At 37.9% G+C, this 25,477-nt stretch overlaps 1 protein-coding gene and 1 pseudogene across 3 annotated transcripts in view; one reads left to right on the top strand and one right to left on the bottom strand.

The window, feature by feature from the left end:
- The first annotated feature begins 1,835 nt into the window (after positions 1-1,835).
- On the top strand, positions 1,836-3,233 carry LOC145525252 (G2/mitotic-specific cyclin-B1-like; annotated as a pseudogene).
- Positions 3,234-16,984: 13,751 nt separating this feature from the next.
- The window catches only part of TMEM41B (transmembrane protein 41B), a 39,026-nt gene continuing 30,533 nt past the window's right edge, over positions 16,985-25,477 (bottom strand). For all 3 annotated transcript variants that reach the window (XM_081540710.1, XM_081540712.1, XM_081540711.1), the window contains 4 exons: positions 23,079-23,172; positions 22,342-22,446; positions 21,058-21,196; positions 16,985-19,352 (listed from right to left, as the gene is read on the bottom strand). In XM_081540710.1, the coding sequence (XP_081396836.1) occupies positions 19,183-19,352; positions 21,058-21,196; positions 22,342-22,446; positions 23,079-23,172 (508 nt within the window). In that variant the 3' untranslated portion in view covers positions 16,985-19,182. The remainder of the gene's footprint in view (positions 19,353-21,057; positions 21,197-22,341; positions 22,447-23,078; positions 23,173-25,477) is intronic.

The following is a 25,477-nucleotide window of genomic DNA, read 5'->3' as shown; positions in this document are numbered from 1 at the left end:
GTGAGTGATCACACCATCGTGATTATCTGGGTCGTGAAGATCTTTTTTGTACAGTTGTTCTGTGTTTGATTCCCACCTCAAAGACCCTATAATTAGAAAGATATCTCTGAAACAAATTGCATAGATAGTTTTCCCATTTTTTATTAATAAAAGATACATTAATTTTATGTTCAGACCTTTTAATTAACACAAGATATGTAGACCACAACATGTTAATGTAATTCTAGCCAAAAGCAAAAGAAAAGGAAGCTTGGTGGGTTTTTTTAGCTTGCACAGGCTTCTCCTAGATAAAAATATTATTCTCCCCCACTAGACTTTCTCAAATGTTGGAATTGGCCAAAAGCCCTCACCAAGATAATTTTCATAAGCTCCTAGGGGCAAGGTGAATATAAAGTGAAGAACTGGTTTTGATTCTCAACTGGATGTCTCTGAAGCTGTTATTCAGAGGTGTGCCTGGGCCACCCCTTGGTCTATTGTCTCAACTGCTGCCTGCTACTCACTAAGTTTGCTAAGCTCAGGTTATTCCCACTCGTGACTCTGACTCCTGGGGACCCTGAGGGTTACAGGCAGGGCTGCCATTCACAAGTATACATACAGACTGAGCTCTGCCCAAGAGATACCATTCATTGTGGTCACTATTCATTCACATAGTTATTATGACAGTTTCCCAACAGATGGCAGTAAAGTATCTTAAGAAAGGGGCATCTTTTTCTAGTTCACCCCAAATCACAGCACGAACTACCAGTGAAGCTCCATTTTCTCTGCATCGCCCAATGTAGTGCTGGTAAACAGCAGGACACACGAAGTAGAACTGGGCCTCAGAAAACTAGAAAGTCAACACCAGTTTCTCTCTCTCTCTTTCTCTCTCTCTGTGTCTCTCTTGGCTTCTTTCAGTTCCTCTGCTCTTTCTTCCCCTGCACCTTCCATCCACATTCCTTACTCATCTGTTTACAAGTGCACTATACTGGATATAGTAATTGAAGTCTACAACCATTCTTACCGCCTTCTATCACACCCAGGGCCACCTCCATGAGTGTATGTATGTCCTATGCACAGGACTCTGTGTTGAGAACTTGATTTAATACTGGGTTGTTGCCAGCATTAAATTTTTATTTATTTATTTTTTTGGTAGTTTCAAGGGGCTTGCTGAATCTTAATTCCAGGATCAGGGATGGAATTGGGCCCTAGAAGTGAGTGTGCCAAGTCACTGGATCGTCAGAGAATTGCCTTAAAATTCTTAGTAACTTTATCTTTGAACTTTTGTAAGTGAAGTCTAATGGGATGAAGGAGCAGGCTCATGAGCAGATGGTGTTCCTTGCTGTCTCATTCCCGTACAACCTCTGCAGTACTACATGGGTGGTGAATTCCGATGGACCTATTATGCTCGGTAATTCATGAGACTCAAAGCCAGTACAAGGCAAACTCATGATGTCTACAACTGTATAAGCAGGGGTGCTGACTATCCCGACAGGGTGTGCTTTCTGTTCAAACCAACTTGCTTCTAACACAGAAAGAAGGCAATGGCATAATAAGAAATGCAGGGCTTCCCTGGTGGCCCAGTGGTTAAGAATCCCCCTTGCAATGCAAGGGACACAGGTTCCATCCCTGGTCTGGGAAGATCCCACATGCTGAGGAGCTGCTAAGCCCATGTGCCACCAACTTCTGAGTCCACCTACTGCAACCACTGAAGCTCTCATGCCTAGAACCCTTCTTCCCCAACTACAGAAACCACCACAATGAGAAGCCTGCACACTGCAACTAGAGAAAGCCCATGTGGAACAATGAAGACGCACTATAGCCCAAAATTAAAAAAAAAATCTTTTAAAACACAGACAATGGGTTGGCCTGAGATGCAACCATCAAGCTCCAGGCTGGTCTGGGGCTCCAGTGCTCTCCTTCTCCTCACTGAGCTGCTGCCTGGTGCAGAAGAAGCCACGGTGCTTCGGATCACGAGGAACATGAAGATTAATGCTGAAAATACGCTGAAGATCAGTATGGCAGGGGCAAAGCGCTTGCCTGTGGCCACTGTTGCAACCTCTAAGCCTGGGCTGAGGCCCTGAACAGCGCTTGGAGACATCGGTAACAAAGTCAGTGAACAGCCGCAGGCCAAACCGCCCCTGAAAAAGAAAGCAAAAACTTGAGCTGCAGGAAAAGTTACTGCTAAAAAAGCAGCAAAACCTCTGGAAAAGGCTCCTGTACCTGTGCCGGAGCCCCAGCTGGGACCGGAAATAGAACCCTAGCCTGTTAAGGAAGAGAAACTTTCTCCTGAGCCCATTTTGGTCGATACTCCCTCTCCAAGCTCCATGGAAACATCTGGCTGTGCCCCTGCAGAAGAATATCTGTGTCAGGCTTTCTCGGATGTAATTCCTGCAGTGAGTGCTGTGGATGCAGAAGACGGAGTGGATCCAAACCTCTGTAGTGAATACGTAAAAGATTTCTATGCTTATCTGAGACAACTTGGGGAAGAGCAAGCAGTCAAACCAAAATACCTAATGGGTCGTGAAGTAACTGGAAACATGAGAGCCATCCTAATTGACTGGCTAGTGCATATTCAAATGAAATTCACGTTACTACAGGAGAACATGTACATGACTTACAAAATTGATCGGTTCATGCAGGATAATTGTGTGCCCAAGAAGATGCTGCAGCTGGTTGGAGTCACTGCCATGTTTGCTGCAAGCAAATATGAGGAAATGTACCCTCCAGAAATCAGTGACTTTGCCTTTGTGACTGCCAACACTTCACCAAGTTCCAAATCAGACAGATGGAAATGAAGATTCTAAGAGCTGTAAATTTTAGTCAGGGTCGCCCTCTACCCCTGCATTTCCTTCAGAGAGAATCTAAGATTGGAGAGGTTGATGCTGAGCTACATACTCTGGCCAAATATCTGATGGAACTACCTATGCTGGACTACAATATGGTGTGCTTTCCTCCTCAGATTGCAGCGGGAGCTTTTTGCTTAGAACTGAAAATTCTTGATAATGGTGAATGGACACCAACTCTACAGCATTACCTGTCATACACTGAAGAATCCCTTCTTATTGTTATGCAACACCTGGCAAAAATATGGTCATGGTGAATCGTGGGCTTACAAAGCACATGACTATCAGGAACAAGTATGCCACATCTAAGCATGCTAAGATCAGCACAGCTGAATTCTGCACTAGTTCAAGATTTAGCCAAGGCTGTGGCAAAGGTGTAACTTGTGAACTTTGGAATACTATCTGCAAATAAAATTGGCACCATGTGCCATCTGTACATGTTATATGTTACATTTATTTACTTTTAATAAAGTTGTATTCCTTTTTACTTATCCCTTAACTCATTTGAGGATAAAAGTTGTTTTAAAGGTATGGTGGAGATTGTTTAAAAACAAACAAACAAACAAACAAACAATTTTCAGTTACCTGGGGACCCAACTAATATGTACAATTGGTTCTTCTTGATTTTTGTTTTATGTGCCTGGCTTTAAGATGATTTACTAAGCTCTTGAAGGCATTTAAAATCCTGATGTACTTTATATATCATACTGTATGTAAGTCCAAGTCATCTTAAGAGACTCTGCTGCCTAGTTCTACATAAGGAAAAGTCTGCCATCTCATTCCTAGTCCTCCTGATTGTTATTTCCTCTGGTGGTTGCTGCCATAATTCTAAGTAATCTACTAGTACTGCTTTCTTAAACTATTAACTTTAGCTAGCATCAGCATTTTCACTTGGAAAAATAAGAATTTTAATTTATATTCAAAGCTTAGTTTTTGTTTATTAGTTAAAATAAAACAGTACTTAAAACAAAATTTAAAAATGCAGACAATGGAAGAACCCTAGCATATTCTTATTTATGTGACTTCCTTGTAGTAACCAATGACTTGCCAAAACTGGTGACATAAAAGGAAAGAGAGAAACAGGGCAACCAATAGTTCTTTTCCTTTCAGGCCTTTCTCATTTATCAATAAGTCAAAGAATATTTGTAGAACATGTGCTCATCAAGAAGTGAAATAAAATCAGTTGAGTTACTTTTTGCAGTATTTCCACTATTCATGTAAGAATAAAATGCATATGCCTGTATGAGTTTCAAAGCAGAACTGTATAATTTTGGCAAATCTATATGCAGTAAAACCCTCTGATATTTGCATTTAAAACTGCCACTGCACAATATAAAATTAAATATAAAATTCAAGCTAATAATTTACTATTTTAATTTTTCTTTGCTTAGACCAACATTAAATAAAAACGCCAAGACACATCAAGAAGATCCTGGAAGGAAGGAAAAACCTCTACATTTTAGTGCTTTCAATAGCACTATTTCTTTCCTGCTTTTTGAAAAGGGAGCTCTGCATTTTGTTTTCTTTTTAATTGAAATATAGCTGATGTACAATACTATGTAAGTTTCAGGTGTACTGCTGCTGCTGCTGCTGCTAAGTCGCTTCAGTCGTGTCCGACTCTGTGCGACCCCATAGACGGCAGTCCACCAGGCTCCACCGTCCCTGGGATTCTCCAGGCAAGAATACTGGAGTGGGTTGCCATTTCCTTCTCCAGTGCATGAAAGGGAAAAGTGAAAGTGTACTACATAGAGATTTGACGTTTGCGTGCGTTATGAAATAATCACCATGACAAGTTTAGTACCCATCTTTCCCCAAACATAGTTATTCAAATATGATTGACTATATTCTTTATGCATTTTGCATGATGTACTCTGCATATAAGTTAAATAAGCAGGGTGACAATATACAGGGTGACAAATTGGTTCCAATTTGGAGCCAATCTGTTGTTCCATGTCCAGTTCTAATTGTTGCTTCTCGATCTGCATACAGATTTCTCAGGAGGCAGGTAAAGTGGTCTGATATTCCCATCTCTTGAAGAATTTTCCACAATTTGTTGTGATCTACAATCAAAGGCTTTGGTGTAATCAGTACAGCAGAAGTAGATGTTTTACTGGAATTCTCTTGCTTTTTCGATGATCCAACAGATGTTGGCAATTTGATCTCTAGTTCCTTTGCCTTTTCTAAATCCAGCTTGAACATCTGGAATTTCTCAGTTCACACACTGCTGAAGCCTGGATTGAAGAATTTTGAGTATTATTTTGCTAGCATGTGAGATGAGTGCAATTGTGCGGTAGTTTGAACATTCTCTAGCATTGCACTTCTTTGGGATTGGAATGAAAACTGAACTTTTCCAGTTCTGTGGCCACTGCTGAGTTTTCCAAATTTTCTGGCATATTGAGTGCAGCACTTGAACAGCATCATCTTTTAGGATTTGAAATAGCTCAACTGGAATTTCATCACCTCCACTAGCTTTGTTTGTGTGATGTTTTCTAAGGCCCACTTGACTTCACATTCCAGGATGTCTGGCTCTAGGTGAGTGATCACACCATCGTGTGACTGTGTAGATCACAAAGGATCATTTGACTATGTAGATTGCAACAAACTGGAAAATTCCTCAAGAGAGGGAAATACCAGACCACCTTACCTGCCTGCTGAGAAATCTGTATGCAAGTCAAGAAGCAACAGTTAGAACTGGACACAGAACAGCAGATTGGTTCCAAATCAGGAAAGGAGTATGTCAAGGCTGTATACTGTCACCCTGCTTATTTAACTTATATGCAGAGTACATCATGAGAAATGCTGGGCTGGATGAAGCACAAGCTGGAATCAAGTTTGCCAGGAAAAATATCAATAACTTCAGATATGCAGGTGACACCACCTTTATGGCAGAAAGCGAAGAAGAACTAAAGAGCCTCTTGATGAAAGTGAAAGAGGAGAGTGAAAAAGTTGGCTTAAAGCTCAACATTCAAAAACTAAGATCATGGCAACCAGTCCCATCACTTCATGGCAAATAGATGGGGAAACAATGGAAACAGTGAGAGACTATTTTTGGGGGCTCCAAAATCACTGCAGCTGATGACTGCAGCCATGAAATTAAAAGATACTTGCTCCTTGGAAGAAAAGCTATGACCAACCTAGACAGCATATTAAAAAGCAGAGACATTACTTTGCCAACAATGGTCCATCTAGTCAAAGCGATGGTTTTTCCAGTAGTCACGTACAGATATGAGAGCTGGCCCATAAAGAAAGCTGGGTGCCAAAGAATTGATGCTTTTGAACGGTGGTGTCGGAGAAGACTCTTGAGAGTCCCTTGGACTGCAAGGAGATCCAACCAGTCAATCCTGAAGGAAATCAGTCCTGAATATTCATTGCAAGGACTGATGCTGAAGCTGAAGCTCTAATACTTTGGCCACCTGATGCGAAAAACTGACTCATTGGAAAAGACCCTGATGCTGGGAAATATTGAAGGCAGGAGGAGAAGGGGACGACAGAGGATGAGATGGTTGGTTGGCATCACCGACTTGATGAACATGAGTTTGAGCAAGCTCCAGGAGTTGGTGATAGACAGGGAAGCCTGGCGTGCTGCAGTCCATGGGGTCGCAAAGAGTTGGTTACGACTGAGGGACTGAACTGAACTGATGATAGTTCCATGTTTAAGAAACTCCAAAACTGTTTTCCAGATTAGTATACTATTTAACAATTCCACCAGCAATGTATACACAAATGATCTAGCTTCTCCACATCCTTGTCAATGTTTAGTATCATCACTATTTTTTATTTAGTCACTCAGATGGTTGTGTAAGAATACCTCATTGGGACTCAATTTGTAGTCCTCTAATGATTAATTGTGTTGAATATCTTTTCATGTGCTTATTTGTCATCTGTATATCATTTCTAACCAAATATTAGTTCATATCTTTCACCCATTTTCTAATTGCGTTGTTGGGTTTGTTTTTTTTCACTGTTGAATTTTGAGGTTTCTTCATACATTCTAGATACCAAGGCTATTTTGGATATGTGGCGTGCAAATTTTTTTCCAATTCTGTAGCTTGTCTTGTCATCCTCATAAAAAGATCTTTTGTAAACATTTTAAAAATTGAAGTACTATCTATCAGTTCTTCTTTTCATGTATCATGCTTCTGCTGTCAAGTCTAAGAACCTTGCCTAGTTTTGGGTAATAAAGACTTTCTCTTATATTTTTTTCTAAGTTTTAATTTTACATTTTATGTTCAAGTTATTTAATTAGGGTTAATTTCCGTTTTGAGGTTTATTTAGAGGATTTTTTTTTTTTTTTTGCCCATGAATGTCCAAATTGTTCCAACATCATTCGTTTAAAGGGCTATCTTTCTTCCATTGAGTTGATTTTCCACTTTTGTCAAAAAATCAGTTGGGTATGTTTGTGTGGTTCTCCTGTGTTCTCTATTCTGTTCCATTGATCTATGTATCTGTCCCTCTGCCAATATCACACTGTCTTGATTATTGTAGCTATATAATAAGTCTTGAAATGGGGTAGAGTGATTCCTCATACTTTATTCTACTTTTTTGAGATTGTGTTAGCTATTCTAGTTCCTTTGCCTTTCCATTTAGGTTTTAAAATATCTCATCTATACCTACAAAATATCTTGCTGAGACATTAAGAACATCTTTATAATGTTGAGTCTCCCAATCCATGGTGATGGTATGTCTCTTCTTCTTTCTCAACAGCATTGTGTTGTTTTCAGTGTACAAGTCCTGTACATATTTTGTTAGATTTATACTTATTTCATTTTGAGTGATTATAAATGGTATTATATTTTTAATTTCAATTTCCATGTGTTCAGTGCTAGTATATAGAAATGAAACCTTAAAAACTAAAAGAAAAAAAAAAGAAAGAAATGCAACCTTGCTGAACTCACTTATTAATTCTAGGCTTTTTTTTTTGGTCAATTTCCTTGTATTTTCTTTGGAAATTATCTTGTCATATGCAAATAGGGACAGTTTTGTTTCTTCCTTTCTAATCTGTATGCTTTTTATCCCTTTTTCTACCTCATTTTACTAGCTAAAACTAACACTGTTAAATAAAGTGGTGAGAGTGAGCATCCTTGCCTTGTTCCTGATCTAGGGGAAAACATTCAATCTTTCACCATAAAGTGTAATAGTGGCTGTATTTTTTTAGTTAGCTGTTGTTTTCTATAACTTAAAGTTCCTCTCCATTTTTATCTTTCTGAGAGTTTTTGTCATGACATGCTGCTGAATTTTGCCAAATGCTTTTTCTGCATCAATTGAAACGATAAATGAATTTTCTTCTTCAGACTGTTAATATAGTAGATTATGTTGATTTTTCAAATTTTAATGTTGTTTTCTGATGTAATATTTAAGTGTGTTTAATCAATCTTACTTTGAGTGCTATGCTTGTTGTGTTCCACAAATTTTAACATATTTGTTGTCATTCAATTTCAAGTATTTCATAATATCCTTTATGGTTTCCTTTACTACACAAATTGGATTTTTAAGTTGTCTTTTTGTTATTAATTTCTATATTCACTGCAGTATAAAGATTGTCTGATACCAATCTTTTGAAACTTCCTTTGTGGCCTGTTTTTGGAAGATTTTGCTTGTGTTCAGAAGGAATATGTATTCTTTTTTGGGTGCACAGTTCTACATATGTATCATACATATGTGCACACATGTGTGCTAAGTCACTTCAATCGTTTCTGATTCTTTGCAACCCCATGGTCTGTATCCCGCCAGGCTCCTCTGTCAATGGGATTCTCCAGGCAAGAATACTGGAGATGGTTGCCTAGCCCTCTTCCAGGGGATCTTCCCAACCCAGGGCTCAAACCTGTGTCTCATCTCCTGCATTGGCAGGCAGTTTCTTTACCACCTAGCACCACCTGGGAGGCCCATCATACATATATATACTTTAATTTCCTTTTCATATATTCAATGTTTGTTTATCAGTTTCTGAGAGGGATGTGTTAAAATCTACAACCACGATTAATCTATCCATTTCCCCCACAGTTCTATAGGTGGTAGCTTTTTATGTTTTGAAACTGCTGCTAAGTCGCTTCAGTCGTGTCCGACTCTGTGCGACCCCATAGACGGCAGCTCACCACGCTCCCCCGCCCCTAGGATTCTCCAGGCAAGAATACTGGAGTGGGTTGCCATTTCCTCCTCCAGTGCATGAAAGGGAAAAGTGAATGTGAAGTCGCTCAGTCGTGTCCGACTCTTAGCGACCCCATGGACTGTAGCCTACCAGGCTCCTCCGTCCATGGGATTTTCCAGGCAAGAATACCGGAGTGGGGTGCCATTGCCTTCTCCGATGTTTTGAAACTATGTATGGTTTTTTTGAAGTTATGTTTTTAATGCATCTATGCTTAGAATCATTGTATCTTCCACTTTGTTCTTTTTTCCTAGTATATAATATGCTTATCAGCTATGGTATTTTTGCCTTTAAGTCTATTTCGTCAAATACTCCAGCTTTCTTTTTTTTTAAGTTATTTATTTTTAAATTGAAGGATAATTGCTTTATGGAATTGTATTGGCTTCTCCAAACATCAACATGAATCAGCCATAGGCATTCCAACTTTCTTTTGATTTAGAATTACGTGGTATATCTTTCAATTCTTTTACTTAAAAATATTTTCAAGTATTCACCTATTATATTTTTATTTCAATTATTATATATCTATTTAATATTTTACCTAGTTCTTTATGATTTCTTGTTCCTACATCATGTTAATAATACATTTACCATTTTGAATACGTTGTTTAAAATTTATCTGATCCAATAATTCTGTTTTAAGCATTATACATTGTTCAATTTTTTGTCTTTCTTTCATAGTGATTTTTTTTCTTAGGTGTTTAGCTGTCTTGGTTAATGATCCCATGGTCTCCTGGTATTAGTTACTCTTTCTGTTAATATCTACTGTGCAGGGACTGAAGGCCGAGTCTCAGTATCTCTCCTAGTGAATTTAAAGAGAGAGGATGGAATAATTTTCAGGGTAGAAAGCCTTAGATAGCAGGTTCCTTTAACTGCCACTTTATTAGGCCACTCCTTAGGTCAGGGATTTACTGATAAACTGTTGAAAAGAAACTCCAGTGTAGGAGGTAGTCTCCTTGGTTTATGATTTCTCAGTCCTGGATTGGGGGTTGTCGGGGTACACGGGTGGAGAGAAGTGAATGTTGAGAACTGTTAGGCCCTGTATTCTTCAATTCTTCACCCAGCAGCACTTACACACTATCCTCTTGTTATCCCAGTGGTACAGGGAATCTGGGCTATTATTTAATGCAAGAAAAGGAAAAATATAACTTCAAAACTTTTAACCCAGGACATCCCTGGCTGCCAGTGGTTAAGACTCTGTTTCCACTTCACGGGGCATGGGTTCAGTTCCTGGTAGAAGAAATCTCACATGCCTTGTGTCATAGGCGAAAAAATAAATAGTTCTTTTTTTTGCGGCGGGGGGGTGCTGTGGTGGATCTCCACTGTAGCACTTGGGCTTTCAGTTGTGGCACACGGGCTCTCTAGTTGCAGCGCAAGGGCTTGTTAGCCTCGTGGCATGTGGGATATTAATTCCCTGACCAGGCATCAAACCCAGGTCACCTGCATTAAAATGTGGATTCTTAACCACTGAAGCACCAGAGAAGTCCCTAAAGTGGTTAGTTCTTTTAAAAAAAAGTTTTAACCCATCTTCTCATTGCTCTCCAGTCCTCCCCCACTGCTCTAGCTATTAATTAGTACTAGTGAGCACAAGTGTGCAGGCACACACACTGAGAGATTAAAGCTTTCATTCACCCCAGAGATTACTCATGATGTTTGTGCCTCTCTCTTGCTTCTCTTATTTTTCTATGGGCTGATTTTGGATAGGATGCCAGCAGGCTATGCTATTCACAATCTTGATAGGTAACTTGAGTTTTTAAGAAGTCATGCTGGCTGCTGCGTAGAAAATGGAGGTAGAGGAGTAAGTCTGGCAAAAGGCAGACAAATGAGAAGGTTATTGAAGTTCAAGATAATGATGAACTTGGGCTAACTGCAATGCTAGCAATAAAGACAGAAGAAGTAGTTGGATTCAAGAGTTCTGGAGGTACAAGTAATAAGTTGTGCTGATGAATTGAATTTGGGATGAAGAATAAAGAAGAGTTACTAAATGTTTGACACAGAAAACTGGATGTATGAATGGAGCCATTTTTAGGAGAAAAGACTGTCAGAAGAGCAAAATTGGGAGCTCTCAAGCTTAGACATTAAGAAGTCTTTCTGGATAAAACAGCACAACCTCCAAATTGGGCGAGTTCCCAGGCAGGGTCTTCTGCCACACTCTGCACCCTCAGAATCAGGTCCCATTTGTCTCTGTCCCACATCCTGATAGTGCATGTCATCAGATGGGCTTCCTGCCTGCTTCAGTGTCTTATTTCAGAGTCTCTATCACTGTTACGGAAGAGGATGTGTATATATGACCTTCAAACTTTCTGACCACCGGTATCAAGCACTCTAGCTCCTCTCGTTTCCAATTTTCCCTTTGTGGCTTTTTCCTTACGTTAAATTGATTTTCCCTTCCTATCAGCATCCCAGTTTCCTTTAGTCTGGTGGCTAAGTGGTGAGTATGTGACCCCTGGAATGTAAATGCTGAGCAAATGCCTACAAATACGGACAGTTGTACTTTATTCGTTCCATTGGCAGTAGCTCTACCTCTATCCTGTTTTGAGGCTATCCCAGTGCTTCTGGGTCCTAGCCTCTAGAGGTACCAGTGAATCCCCTTTTGCTCAAGCCAGAGTTGGATTTTGTTGCTTGCGATAGATGAATTCTAATAACTAACAAACAGGACATGAGTGCAGTTTGCCCCCAACAGACTGCTTGCACAACAGTAACAAATGGGTTAGTGTTTCTGCTCTACCCACTCTCCTCCTCCACTCCCCTAATTAAGCAGCCCTTTGTTTTCTCAGAGCCTTCCCCAAATATTCCACAACTTGCTAGGCCTGTTTCATTTGCAATCAAGCCTTCCCACACACTCACAACTGAGCCAAATTGATGTCTAGGGCTTCCTTCGGTTCAGTTCAGTTCAGTCACTTGTGTCAGACACTTCGCGACCCCATGGACCACAGCATCCAGGCCTCCCTGTTCATCACCAACTCCTGGAGTCTATTCAAACTCATCTCCATTGAGTCGGTGATGCCATCCAACCATCTCATCCTCTGTTGTCCCCTTTCCTCCCCACCTTCAATCTCTCCCAGCATCAGGGTCTTTTCTAATGAGTCAGCCCTTCCCATCATGTGGCCAAAGTATTGGAGTTTCAGCTTCAACATCAGTCCTTCCAATGAACACCCAGGACTGATCTCCTTGCAGTCCAAGGGACTCTTGAGAGTCTTCTCCAACACCACAGTTCAAAAGCATCAGTTCTTCGGCACTCAGCTTTCCTTATAGTCCAACTCTCACATCCATACATGTCTACTGGAAAAACCATGGCCTTGACAAGACGGACCTTTGTTGGTAAAGTAATGTCTCTGCTTTTTAATATGCTGTCTAGGTTGGTCATAACTTTCCTTTCAAGGAGTAAGCGTCTTTTAATTTCATGGCTGCAGTCACTATCTGCAGTGATTTTGGAGCCCAAAAAATAAAAGTCAGCCACTGTTTTCACTGTTCCCCCATCTCTTGGCCATGAAGTGATGGGATCGGATGCCATGATCTTAGTTTTTTGAATGTTGAGCTTTAAGCCAACTTTTTCACTCTCCTCTTTCACTTTCATCAAGAGGCTCTTTAGTTCTTCACATTCTGCCATAAGGGTGGTGTCATCTGCATATCTGAGGTTATTGATACTTCTCCCAGCATCTTGATGCCAGCTTGTGCTTCTTCCAGCCCAGCATTTCTCATGATGTACTATGCATATAAGTTAAATAAGCAGGGGGACAATATACAGCCTTGACGTACTCCTTTTCCAATTTGGAACCAGTCTGTTGTTCCATGTCCATTTCTAACTGTTGCTTCCTGACCTGCATATAGATTTCTCAAGAGGCAGGTGAGGTGGTCTGGTATTCCCATCTCTTTCAGAATTTTCCACAGTTTATTGTGATCCACACAGTCATGACCCAGATAACCACAATGGTGTGATCACTCACCTAGAGCCAGACATCCTGGAATGTGAAGTCAAGTGGACCTTAGGAAGCATCACTATGAACAAAGCTAGTGGAGGTGATGAAATGCCAGCTGAGCTGTTTCAAGTCCTAAAAGGTGACGCAGTGAAAGTGCTGAACTCAATATGCCAGCAAATTTGGAAAACTCAGCAGTGACCACAGGACTGGAAAAGATCAGTTTTCATTCCAGTCCCAAAGAGGCAATGTCAAAGAATGTTCAAACTACCTGCACAAAATTATACTCATCTCACACACTAGCAAAGTAATGCTCAAAATTCTCCAAGCTAGGCTTCAACAGTACATGAACCAAGAACTTCCAGATGTTGAAGCTGGATTTAGAAAAGGTAGAGGAACCAGAGATCAAATTGCCAACATCCGCTGAATCTAGAAAAAGCAAGAGAATTTCAGAAAAAACATCTACTTCTTCACTGACTATGCTAAAGCCTTTGTGTGGATCACAACAAACTGTGGAAAACTCTTAGAGATGAGAATACCAAAACACCTTACCTGCCGCCTGAGAAATCTGCATGCAGGTCGGGAAGTAACAGAACCAGACATGGAACAACAGACTGGTTCCAAGTTGCGAAAGGAGTAGAAGGCTGTATATTGTCACCTTGCTTATTTAACTTATATGCAGAGTACATCATGTGAAATGCCAGGCTGGATGAATCACAAGCCGGAATCAAGATTGCAGGGAGAAATATCAATAACCTCAGATATGCAGATGACACCACCCTTATGGCAGAATGTGAAGAACTAAAGAGCCTCTTAATGAAAGTGAAAGAGGAGAGTGAAAAAGTTGGCTTAAAGCTCAACATTCAAAAAACTAAGATCATGGCATCCGATCCCATCACTTCATGGCCAAGAGATGGGGGAACAGTGAAAACAGTGGCTGACTTTTATTTTTTGGGCTCCAAAATCACTGCAGATAGTGACTGCAGCCATGAAATTAAAAGACGCTTACTCCTTGAAAGGAAAGTTATGACCAACCTAGACAGCATATTAAAAAGCAGAGACATTACTTTACCATCAAAGGTCCGTCTTGTCAAGGCCATGGTTTTTCCAGTAGACATGTATGGATGTGAGAGTTGGACTATAAGGAAAGCTGAGTGCCGAAGAACTGATGCTTTTGAACTGTGGTGTTGGAGAAGACTCTCAAGAGTCCCTTGGACTGCAAGGAGATCCAACCAGTCAATCCTAAAGGAAATTAGTCCTAAATATTCATTGGAAAGACTGATGCTGAAGCTCCAGTACTTTGGCAACCTGATGTGAAGAACTGACTCATTGGAAAAGACCCAGATTCTGGGAAAGACTGAAGGCAGGAGGAGAAGGGGATAACAGATGATGAGATGGTTGGTTGGCACCACTGACTCAATGGACATGAGTTTCAGCAAGCTCTGGGGAGTTGGTGATAGGGAAGCCTGAAGTGCTGCAGTCCATTTGGTCGCCAAGTCAAACACGACTGAGCAACTGAACTGAACTGAACATGACTAACAGATAAGGAAAGTATTTATTTCCATTGCCCAGAACTCTACTCATTGGGTCTGTAAACTCAATTCCAGCTCAATTTGAACTGATCCCTCTCTTCCCAACAAAGCTGGCTAGAATTGTTATCTAAATATAATGAGTGTGCCATCCTGCTTCTCCACCCAAATTTGAGACCTAAGAGATGATTCAAGTGTCTCCCAGGCCTCAGGCTGAATGTTAGTTTTCACACTTAAATGTCACTAAAAATGAATCCTATGTTTGACTCTAGCTAGGCCTGAAGTCCCAAAATGTATCTGATAGCACCTTTATCACATGACTTGAGGCAAAGTCTCCCAAGTCTTCCATATAGGTAGAGATTTTTCCTATTTTTGTGTAGCCATAAACTATAGACAAATTCTGACAATTATCCACATTACCAAATATCTTAAGGACACATGCTTACCACTACCTTGACATAGACATGTACACCTTTGAGACCACATATAATTCTTGATGACCATGTATAATTCTAATTGTTTTTCTATCAATCACTATTGCTTCATCATTTCCAAACTCCATCAGAAATTCCAATTTTCCTCTGCAATACCGATCACTATTTCTTCTCAGTATGTCCCCAGTTAACAGTGTAGCCTCTTAGCTCAGTTGGTAAAGAATCCGCCTGCCATGCAGGAGACCCCAGTTCAATTCCTGGACTGAGTAGATCCACTGGAGGAGACAGGCTACCCACTCCAGTATTCTTGGGCTTCCCTCATGGCTCAGCTAGTAAAGAATCTGCCTCCAATGCAGGAGACCTGGGTTAGATCCCTGGGTTGGGAAGATGCTCTGGAGAAGGGAAAGACTACCGACTCCAGTATCCTGGCCTGGAGAATTCCATGGACTGTACAGTCCATGAGGTCGCAGATGGACACGACTGAGCGACTTTCACTTTCACAACAGTAGACTATAACCTTGAATTAGGACTCTCCAAAGTAACAGAACCAGTAGGAGACATGTATATTTTAAAGTATTGGCTCATGTGATTATAGCGACTGAGAAATCCTATGATCTGCTGTCTGCAAGTTGTAGACCCAGGGAAGTTAGTGGCATAGTTTGAAGGCCTGAGAACCAGGAGTACCCAGGGCAATTTGGCACATATAATTACACACACACTTTGACTGCTGTTCTAACATGAATTCCAATGCAGGTCTCGGAGTGCTCATCCAGTCACCAGGAAACCCTGTCTCAAAGGTGAAAGTGAGGTAGGGGTCTTGACTCAGCACACTCATGTCTGCCTTGGGCCTGTTAGCTTTCCAGGAAAGACAGGTTTCTAGGAAAGAATCCAATTTCTTCAGGTGATGCTGGGCAAAAGACCATCTTCCATACTGATTTTGTGATGAAGATTTTCACAGATTCACTCTAGAGACAGTGCTATAATGTGAGTGGTTTTCCATTCAAAATATACAGTGTATTTCCCTCTCTCCGCTTCCAGTTTTACAATATTGATCTCGAGTAGTTTTCAAAAATCCCATTAGACTTTCAGGTGGTATTCCAGAGCTATCAGAGGCTAACACTGGATCAATTTCTACTCCCCAGCACTCTTTATCTAACAGTTCAGTCATGATGATGAGTGCTCACTTGGCAGATCTCCAAATGCTAGATGATACTGAACTTTAAAGCCCCCAAAATGTAATACAGGAGTTCAGTGAGTTCCCCATTTTATTCTCAAAGTACCATCCCTGCTAACTCGAAGTCGTCATCAAACTTAAGATTACAGTTTCTCTTTTTAATACCAAGTCTTTGCTAGGATGAAGACTCTTCAGAAGAGTCCTTTTACAATTACTATTTTACCCTGCTTTATACTAGTAAAGCAACCAAATGGGAATAGCTTTTGCTTTGTTTTCTCAAGTATTTCATTACAAATGGAATGGTTAATTTACCTAAATGTGATGATGTGAAAGCACACTGTCAGCTACAAAACAAGCTAGACAAAGGAGTGCTTAATTTAGTATTTTTAGTTAGAAGAGCCTATTAACACATCTTGTTAATTTCAGAAAACCCTATCATGTCTGAGCTGTAAGAACCTGGGGTTCACTTAGTCCAGATGAGAAAAATGAGGCCTAGAGCTTCAACAATATCCCTTTAAGTCACCCAGTTTAGCAAATTTTTCCCAGGAAACGAAGAAAAAAGGGAAAAGGCAAAAATCAGAATAGAACATTGAAACTGCAATAAGACCCACCTTCAAACACCTAAACTACAATCAGTGAACGATTATTTAAATACCAGGAAGTTTCACCCCTTTTGACTTATTCTACTCATTTTCAAAAAGCCAAAGAGAACTTTAAAAAGATGCCTTTATAGAGAAATCATTACATATACTACTTAAATAAATGTTAACTTGTACTTACCTCTACAATTTAAAATTTAAATGCTTTAAGATTCTCCAAAGCCAACTATAAAAATTAAAGGTTTAAAAATTTTTTTCTTTGTTCTTACAGGTGAAAATGTGCATCAGAATTTCAAAAGAATATTTTTGTTCAAGGAAAATTTTTTAAAATATAAATACTTCCACGAAATAAATCCCAAGCACTATATTTGAGGTTTTTTCAGTACAATTTATTCTTCTTACATTTTAATTTACATTTATTAAATGCCTTAGAGATATTACACTCAAAGTAATAGACTTCCAGACAGAGACCATTAACTAAAAAGGAGTAGTCTCACTAAGTCAACTTCCCCAGTTAGTTTGCTGGCCTCCCCACTATTCACATGCTCTCTGGTGCTTATTACTATGTAATTGTCTTCAAGATGTGGCTGAAGCTTGAATCTACATCTGGCATCAGGCCAAGTCTGTGAATCCATGAATACAGGCCATCAACTGCATTTAGGGTACAGCCTGCAGAAAGCTCTTTCTTGACAGTCAATGATGATGAATGTAGAAATACTGGCTATTCTCTTGGGAGAAGAAAATATACCCCACCTTAAGTGACAGCTACGTTTTCTAACAGAAAAAACAATTAGGAGAGGGAAAAGATCAATGATAAGAATAGGGAAAATACTCCGAGAATAGAGTAAGTACAATATATACATAATGGAGTAAATAGGCTGTTCCTGAGTCCATACTCTTATTTTTATTTTTAAAAGTCTGATAAAAATTTACTCAATTACATTTTATACAGTGTATTTAGTGAGCTTTGTCCAAAAAGACTATGTTTTAAGTTTGCTTGTAAAAATAACAAAAGCTTTATCAGTCTCTGATCAGTAAGAAAGGAAGAAGATATTGCTAGAAATAACAATAAATAATTTCACACAAAATGCCAGGTGACATATAGTATATTAATGAATATATTTTCTTTGTATTTACAATAAATCCATTTGTTAATACTGTGATAGAAAAAATAATCAGTCCACATTATACAGTAGAAACAGGCTTTGAGGCTGATCATACCTCTCACAATAAAAACATACAAGGATTTCCTCCACAGCTAAAGTACTTTTCAACATGACTGTCTTGGGTGAAGGTAAAACTGACCAAGTACTTCATGTCCTAGAATCAAGGAATCGAGGGTATTACCATGAAGCAAGCAGCAAAAAGCTGTTTGGTTTTTCCAGGACTATTTAAATATAGTAGTTACCATAAGAGAATTTAATTTTACTTTGAGATATAAAAAGTAAAAACCCTAAATAGGGAAACTGCATTAATCAAAAGCAGCCCCAAACAATAAAGCCATCAATAGAGAAATGAAACAAGGCATTCTTATGTATCATGCATAAAAAGGATAATTATATAATACATACTTTAAAGACCAGACTAGTAAATAAATGTGATAAATTTTACAGTCATTGGAACAAATAAACTATGTTCAACCACTTAAGTGTTATACTGCCACTGCTTTTATTTCAAAATATTAAGTAATATAATTAATCTAACATCTAAAAACTGCATACTTTGAATGTTTGCTTTTTTGATCCCCTTTTGAGATAGTAAAGGGGAACCGTGTAATAAAATATTATCTGAATATAAATTATCAACACCAGTATGATACAATTATCATGTAATTGGAATTTTGTATATGCACAGTGTAAATATTTTGAAAACTACAAAAAGATGAAAACAGACTGGTCAGAATTTTAAATTTCAGACTAATCCATGATAATCTAGAACAGAAGACAAAAATAAAGTTCACCAAACAGATATAACTTGATATCGTTTACAAATTCAGTAGTCCACTGAAGATGCAACTTCTAAACAAGTCTATTATCTCAAAGGTAAAAAGAGGAAGAAAATTTAAATCTCTTTTGAGCTTTAGTTTTCAAGTTTATGCTCTCAAAAAAGGCTTGACATTAGTCGGAAGAGCAATACTGTATCTTTGCTTTTGAACTTTGTATTTGCTCTTCCTATTTTAGCTATAGTACTGAACAGAGAGAAAAATATTAAATTATCAAGTCAAGGGTAAGTATTTATGGCAAGCTCATGAAATATATTAAATTGAATTAATCAGCTGAGTCAAGAATTTCCTACTATCCTGCTATGTTTAATACCTATAGTCTTGGAATAGTAATTTAGGAGATGTCTATCATAACTACTGACAGCACTTTTCATGGTATACCAATTTCTACTTTTACTTTCTTCTCTCCTTTGCCACTTAAATGCATTATTTTAACCATATGATAAGAAATTTTATTTTACAAACTCCTGTTCCAATTACTGAAGAGGTGATTGTAACACATAAACCTGCCAATCCTGAGATGATGATGATGATGATGGGAAAACTAAAAGCCAGAGGATTATTCACTCAAATTTCTGCTTTAGTTTTTTCTGGAAGATGGCTGGGAGAATAGAAAGAAGAGCCAAAATCATTAGAACAAATACTGAGTTCCAGGAAACAGCTTCCCCTGCTGTTGTAAGCTGGTATAGTGTCGTTCCTGCCTTAATTGCTACAAAAGAGGGAGGTGCAACACCTAAAATAAAAAGTAAAAACATACGTTAAAAAAACAATCAATTCTTTTTAAAAATTAAAATTCTGAGTGTATAAAATTTCTTGTAAGAATACAGTGACTTACATTTTTTAAACTTTTAATTTAATTTAAAGCCCCTCAAGTTTATTTCCATATAAAGAATTCAATTTTTCATAATCACCTCTTAAGGATATTGAATTAAAAAACCCAAGGAAAGTTTCCAGAAAATAATTTTACAAAATTTATCAACAGCCTTAAAAAAAGAATGTGCTATGATCCGCCAATTTCAACTTTAGGAGATACTAATGTATATAAGCAAAGATCTGGTCTCAAGGATGTTCATCTAAGTGAGTGAGTGAGTGAGTGAGTGAAGTCGCTCAGTCGTGTCCGACTCTTCGCGACCCCACGGACTGCAGCCTACCAGGCTCCTCCGTCCATGGGATTTTCCAGGCAAGAGTACTGGAGTGGGGTGCCAATGCCTTCTCCAGGAGGTTCATCTAAGAATTATAATAAAAAATCTGGGGAAAACCTCCATCTTTGAAAATAAGATTGAGTAAATTTTCATTCACTCCTGACAGAGTATATTAAAATAAAAATGAGTGGTAGGAGATACTCAGAAATAGAAAGATACTCAAAATATATGAGTAAAAAGGGCACTTTATACAAAAGAATGGTGAAACAACCATATTTTATTAAAAATCAGAACTGGAAAAATTATTTTAACCAAAGCTGAAGTTAATTTTATCTCTAGGTATTTCATCTGTAAAATAAAGAGACAGTACAAAAATTCTCTCTTCTGATCCCATAAATGTAATATTATTTTACAAAATCCAAAAGTACTCCCACTAAGATACTTTTTCCACTTTTATGGAGACCCTACTAAGACTTTCAGCTTTGTCTATGAATTCTTCTAAAAGTAGCAATAAAAAATTAAGTATTAACTTAAAGGTTTAATGTAACAGACATTCAACAATTGAGGAATCTGCTCATTTTGTTGATATCTAAACAATTCAACTTAAATTTAAAAGAAACGTAGACTATTCTTAGTAAAAGAACTACCAGAATTCACAAAATAAATAAATGAATCTTTACGTCCACTGATTAAATTCAAAATTAAGTGTTAGCTCCTCAAAAGCAAGAATCTTTTTGTTGATCCTTATTTCCCCTATACTTTTGGTAATACCCATAATGAGTACTATGTCAATAAAAAGAAAGATAGGATCAATTCTCTGTTGGAAATTGAAGTTCATTATTTAAGTACTTGATTAGAAGACAAAGGAGAAAGCACTCAAAAGAGGCACTTTCATTTTTTTTCCCTCCACTGAGGGAGAGAATGGAGTTAAGAAGTCCTGCATAATTCTGTATGACTAAAAGAATATCCAGCAGACAGTGCTCTTATTTTTAAAAAGTAACAAAAAATATTTAAATCAACACAATCCAACAAACATTTCTGAACATCAATTTACATAGGCCAGGCTCTGTGACCACCAGTTATATATGGTGCTGGCATATTTGCAAACAGCATAAACCTATCCCAGTTGGACACTGCTAGACATGCACACGATGAGTTCTGTAACGTGCATGAATTCATAGGCAAAGATAAGTCTTAGGTTCTCCATAAAAGTGGAAAAAAAAATCTTAGTGGAGTACTTTAGGATTTTGTAAAATAATATTACATTTATGGGATCAGAAGAACAAGAGGCCTTACCTAGAAAAGTGCCAATAAAGAAAACTTTCAAGGGCACATTTATCACAGGAGATGTAATATTAATAAACCAATTAGGCAGAAATGGTGTTATTCTCAAAAATATAATGTAGTTAATGAGATGTTCTCTGTGACGTTCAACCTGTGACAAGAAAGAAACAAATTAGGATGAAGACAAAGCCAATCCTGGAAATAAATTGCTTGTTATAAAATACCTTATTTCAAATTCTTATCCCTGATAGCTCAGCATTTACCCAACAGAAATTATCAAAAAAGGAATTTGAAAATGACAATGAACTACTCATCAAATGTTCATTATCAGAGCTAAATAACATCAGATGAAAGTTTTTATGATTGTGCTTATAGCATAATGTTATACACTATTAAAGATGGTTCTACATCAGCTGAGATAATATGGCTCAACAACATTTTAACCTAAAAAGGCAAAATTAAATTTATAACTATATATAAGATATCCAATGGTCAACTTTTGAATGCCTTTAACTTCCTATAAAGGAAGGGCTAGTATAGTACATCAATAAACCCAGCCTCCACTTTTTAAAAAAATTCAGATAATCTTTGTTATTACAATTTACTTCACATGAGTGAATTCATTCATCATTGATAAATGAGATTAAATAAGCAACATTAAACATTCAGCTGATTAAATAAAAGCACTGATTGCAATTTATACTTCCTAGATCTTGCTATATAAATAATGATTTTTATTTTGGGCAAAATGCTTAATTTCTCTTAATTTCCTAGCTTATAAAACAAAGGGGTAAATATCTAAAATTTCTCTGATTTAATAATCTGTTTCTTCTGCTTTTTTCTTAGAAATACTATGTTAGACTTTCCTGTGTAGTAGTGTTTATGTCAATATTTATCAGTGGTAGTCTCTGCAGAGATCCTAACAGAAGATAACAGTTCTTCCCACTGATGAAATGCATTAAAAGAGTTGGCTGATATAAGCTTTTCAGAGACCCACTGACAGCATCCTACATCAACACAAGTGAGGTGTTTAAATACACAGATGCCTTTACATTGACACTTTGATTTTTCTGCTCTGACTAAACTTACTAGGAGTAAAGAATTTACTGTTATAGACACAAAAACTTCATATTTGAAATTATTAACATTCATTATTTGCCTACCGCTTAATTTTATTTTGGCCAAAAGATCATTTTTATCAAAGCCCTGAGTCTGAGTTCATTTATGTAGATATTATACACTGACCTCCCAAGCAGCCAAAGAATTACATCAAATAATTTAAAAATACATGTTTACCTGCTGTGACCATTTTACTGCTTTCTCTGTTAGGTATTTATATACAACTGGCCTCCCAACTAAATAGGAAAGCATATAGCAGAATGAGGCACCGAGTCCAGAACACTAGAAAATAACAAAAACTCATAAGCATTTTGTACTTTTCCATGGATATATTCATCTAAGGCAAAACTCAACTAGTTTCTTTCTTTTGGGGTACAGGGAGGTTATTTTGCATAACGCCTCTTATACAGAGACCAAGAACCCATCTAATCTAGTCCTTTCTCTCACCAAATTATAACTAAAATGAGACCAGCTAGAACAAACTGGAACTTGTGATTAAACTTAGAGACTATATCCAAATAGTTCACGTTAACCATTAGCCTATGAATAAAACCTCACAAGCCAATATTTTTTCAGCTGCTATGCTTGAAAACACCACCCCCAGCCCTGGGACTTAACTCCTTGTGCCCACCAACAACATTCTTGAAGGACTACTTGAATTACAGAACAGTATTGGAAGCAAAAGCTAGAACAGAGCCTGTAAATGCAATTAAGTCTGTGATATCCCTGTTCTAGAAAAGAAACAAACTATAACATCTCCTTATGGAGGGACTTAACAAATATCACTTTAACACTAAACACCTCTTAAAACTAATTAAGTTTATGCGTCCAGAGACTAGGATGCCATCATCATTCCAATCATTCTATTAAGAGTTATTTTTTTCTAGCCTCTCAATTTCATTTTAAATACTTACCAAACAAACAAGAAATAGGGCTAGTGGAAAGGGATAAAGAAACCCTGAGAGTATACTGAGAAATATAGAGCCCGGAATAGCAAATGTTTGCAAGCTGTTAACTTCTAAGTTAAGGATTAAAACATAATTAAATGAATTTTTCAACCACAAATCCAACAATCCAGAAAAAAAGTATCAATGCAGAAGTTACATGTTAATAAGATTATATCCATATTGCAGTATTAAAAAATTAAGTCAAATTACACCCACAGTTTAAAAAATATGCAATTACTCAGTTGTAATACCTGTAACTTGAAGTTTACAATTTACTAACATTACCAGAAATCAATGCTAATTAGAGTACGTTACTAAGAGAAAACCGAGAAAAATGCCAAATGTGTATGTGACAGAGGAGAACTAGGCATTTTAGGGGAACAGGGACACAGAAAAAAGAATGAGAGAGAACAGTAAAGGTCTTCAGTAACCTTGTAAATAATATACTTCTCTAATACATTGGATTTTTATTCTCAAATACTTTTAGGAAACGTGATTTCTGCAGACACACAAGTACATAGAAGATTTACCATGCCTAATTCAATGTGTGGACATTTACCTCAACTTACTACTCATTAAAAAAAGGACAAGGGTTACAAAAGAGTAAAGTCACAAACAAATCTTATTTTTAAACAAGACCTTCTTTCTACTTCTCTGGTTCCTAGTTTGGGCCTCGACCTCTGCATCAACCATAACATGATTTACTTACAAGTCAGACAGAGTGAATTCCTTCAACATCTCTGTACTTTAAAATTTCTATCTTCACTCAACCTGTTTGTTCCCTCTCGTTTGCACTTGACTCGTGCTTTTGTTTCTATCTCCTTCTTCCTGGGTTCTTTATCTTTAACTTCTTGCTCTTTGACAGATTCCTCCTTCATAAAACCATTCAGATGCCTACAAACTAAAGAAAACCTGGGCTTTTTCCTTGAGCAAGGTATCCTATCCAGCCTCTCTCATCTTCACTGCCTTAAGATTCTCTCCTGTCCCTTGCCACCTGGCTTACCCATCCGCCACTCTACTGAAACCTCCTTCTGGCTGAAAGTAATGACTTTTTCTCAGTAAGAATTTTTTAGTAATCCCTGCATAAGATTAGATATCCTTTAATGTGAAACTCACCTCCAGTGAACTATATTTTTCGATATTACAGATCATTCCTTCCCTAGCTTTTTTCTTCTCCTCACCCTTAAATCTGGGATTTCTCTAACACTGTTAGCCCATCTCCTCTCACTTTTGATAAATTCAGTTATTTCCATGTATATGGATGCACACATGGCTTCAAGTATATGGTCATCTGTATCTATAATATTGAATTCTCTTACCACACTCAAATTTCCCAGCTGTCTACTGGACGCCTCCACTAAAGCGTTTAAAAATTACACTTATTTATATCAAGGCTTTTTAGAATCTTTTAATGGCAAGTCTCAAACACATACAAAAGATGATAAACTAGCACTATGATGCCCTATATACCCATACACAGTCTTAACAATTAACATACAACCAATCTCACTTTCTCTGTATCCCTTACACGCAATAAGATTGAAGCAAATCCCAGACATACCATTACAAGTACAACTTTAATACCTTTAAAAGATAAGGATTCCTTTTCTTAACACAACTATAATACTATTGTCAGAAATTAACTATAACTTCCAATTGGTCTAAGTAGCTACTTAGCGTGTTCACAATTCCCATATGCCCCCCCCCGCTTTTGATGGCTGGTTTGTTCAAATCAGGAATGAAAGGGGTCCACAAATGGTATTTGCTCACCATTAGCAAATAAATACAATTTTTTTTTCCCCTTGCAATTTACTTATTGGAGAAATTGGGTCATTTGTAGAATTTACCACTTTTTGAACTTTGCCTATTGTATCCCGGAGTAGGGTGGTTTAATACGTTCCTTTGTCGTTTTTTAAAATTAGTTTTTGTTGGCATACACCTGATTTACAGGGGCATCCCCGGTGGCTCAGTAGTAAAGAATCTGCATGGCAATGCAGGAAACATGGGTTTGTTCCCTGGGTCTATAAGATCCCCTGGAGGAGGAAGTGGCAACCCACTGCAGTATTCTTGGACATCCAATGGACAGGGGAGCCTGACAGGTTACAGTTCATGGGGTCTCAAAGGGTTGGACACGATTAAGCGACTGAGCACGCACACATGCAATTCATTTACAATGCTGCATTAGCTTCTGCTGCATAGTAAAGTGAATCAGCTATACATACATTTATTTACATATATTGTTCCTCTGTCATTTATCTTGTAGTAACAAAGCCATTTTCTCTGCACAGGGATATAATTTGACCTTAACTTCTCAGCTCTGTATAGATTGTGTATTTCTTTCCTCTAACAGTGAAAAATCTTGGTTC

This window comes from Giraffa tippelskirchi, chromosome 11 (genome assembly GCF_054371585.1).
Source record: "Giraffa tippelskirchi isolate mGirTip1 chromosome 11, T2T-mGirTip1v1.2.pri, whole genome shotgun sequence".
Taxonomy (NCBI): domain Eukaryota; kingdom Metazoa; phylum Chordata; class Mammalia; order Artiodactyla; family Giraffidae; genus Giraffa; species Giraffa tippelskirchi.
Note: the sequence above shows the minus strand (reverse complement) of the source record. Positions and strands in the feature narration are given on the sequence as shown.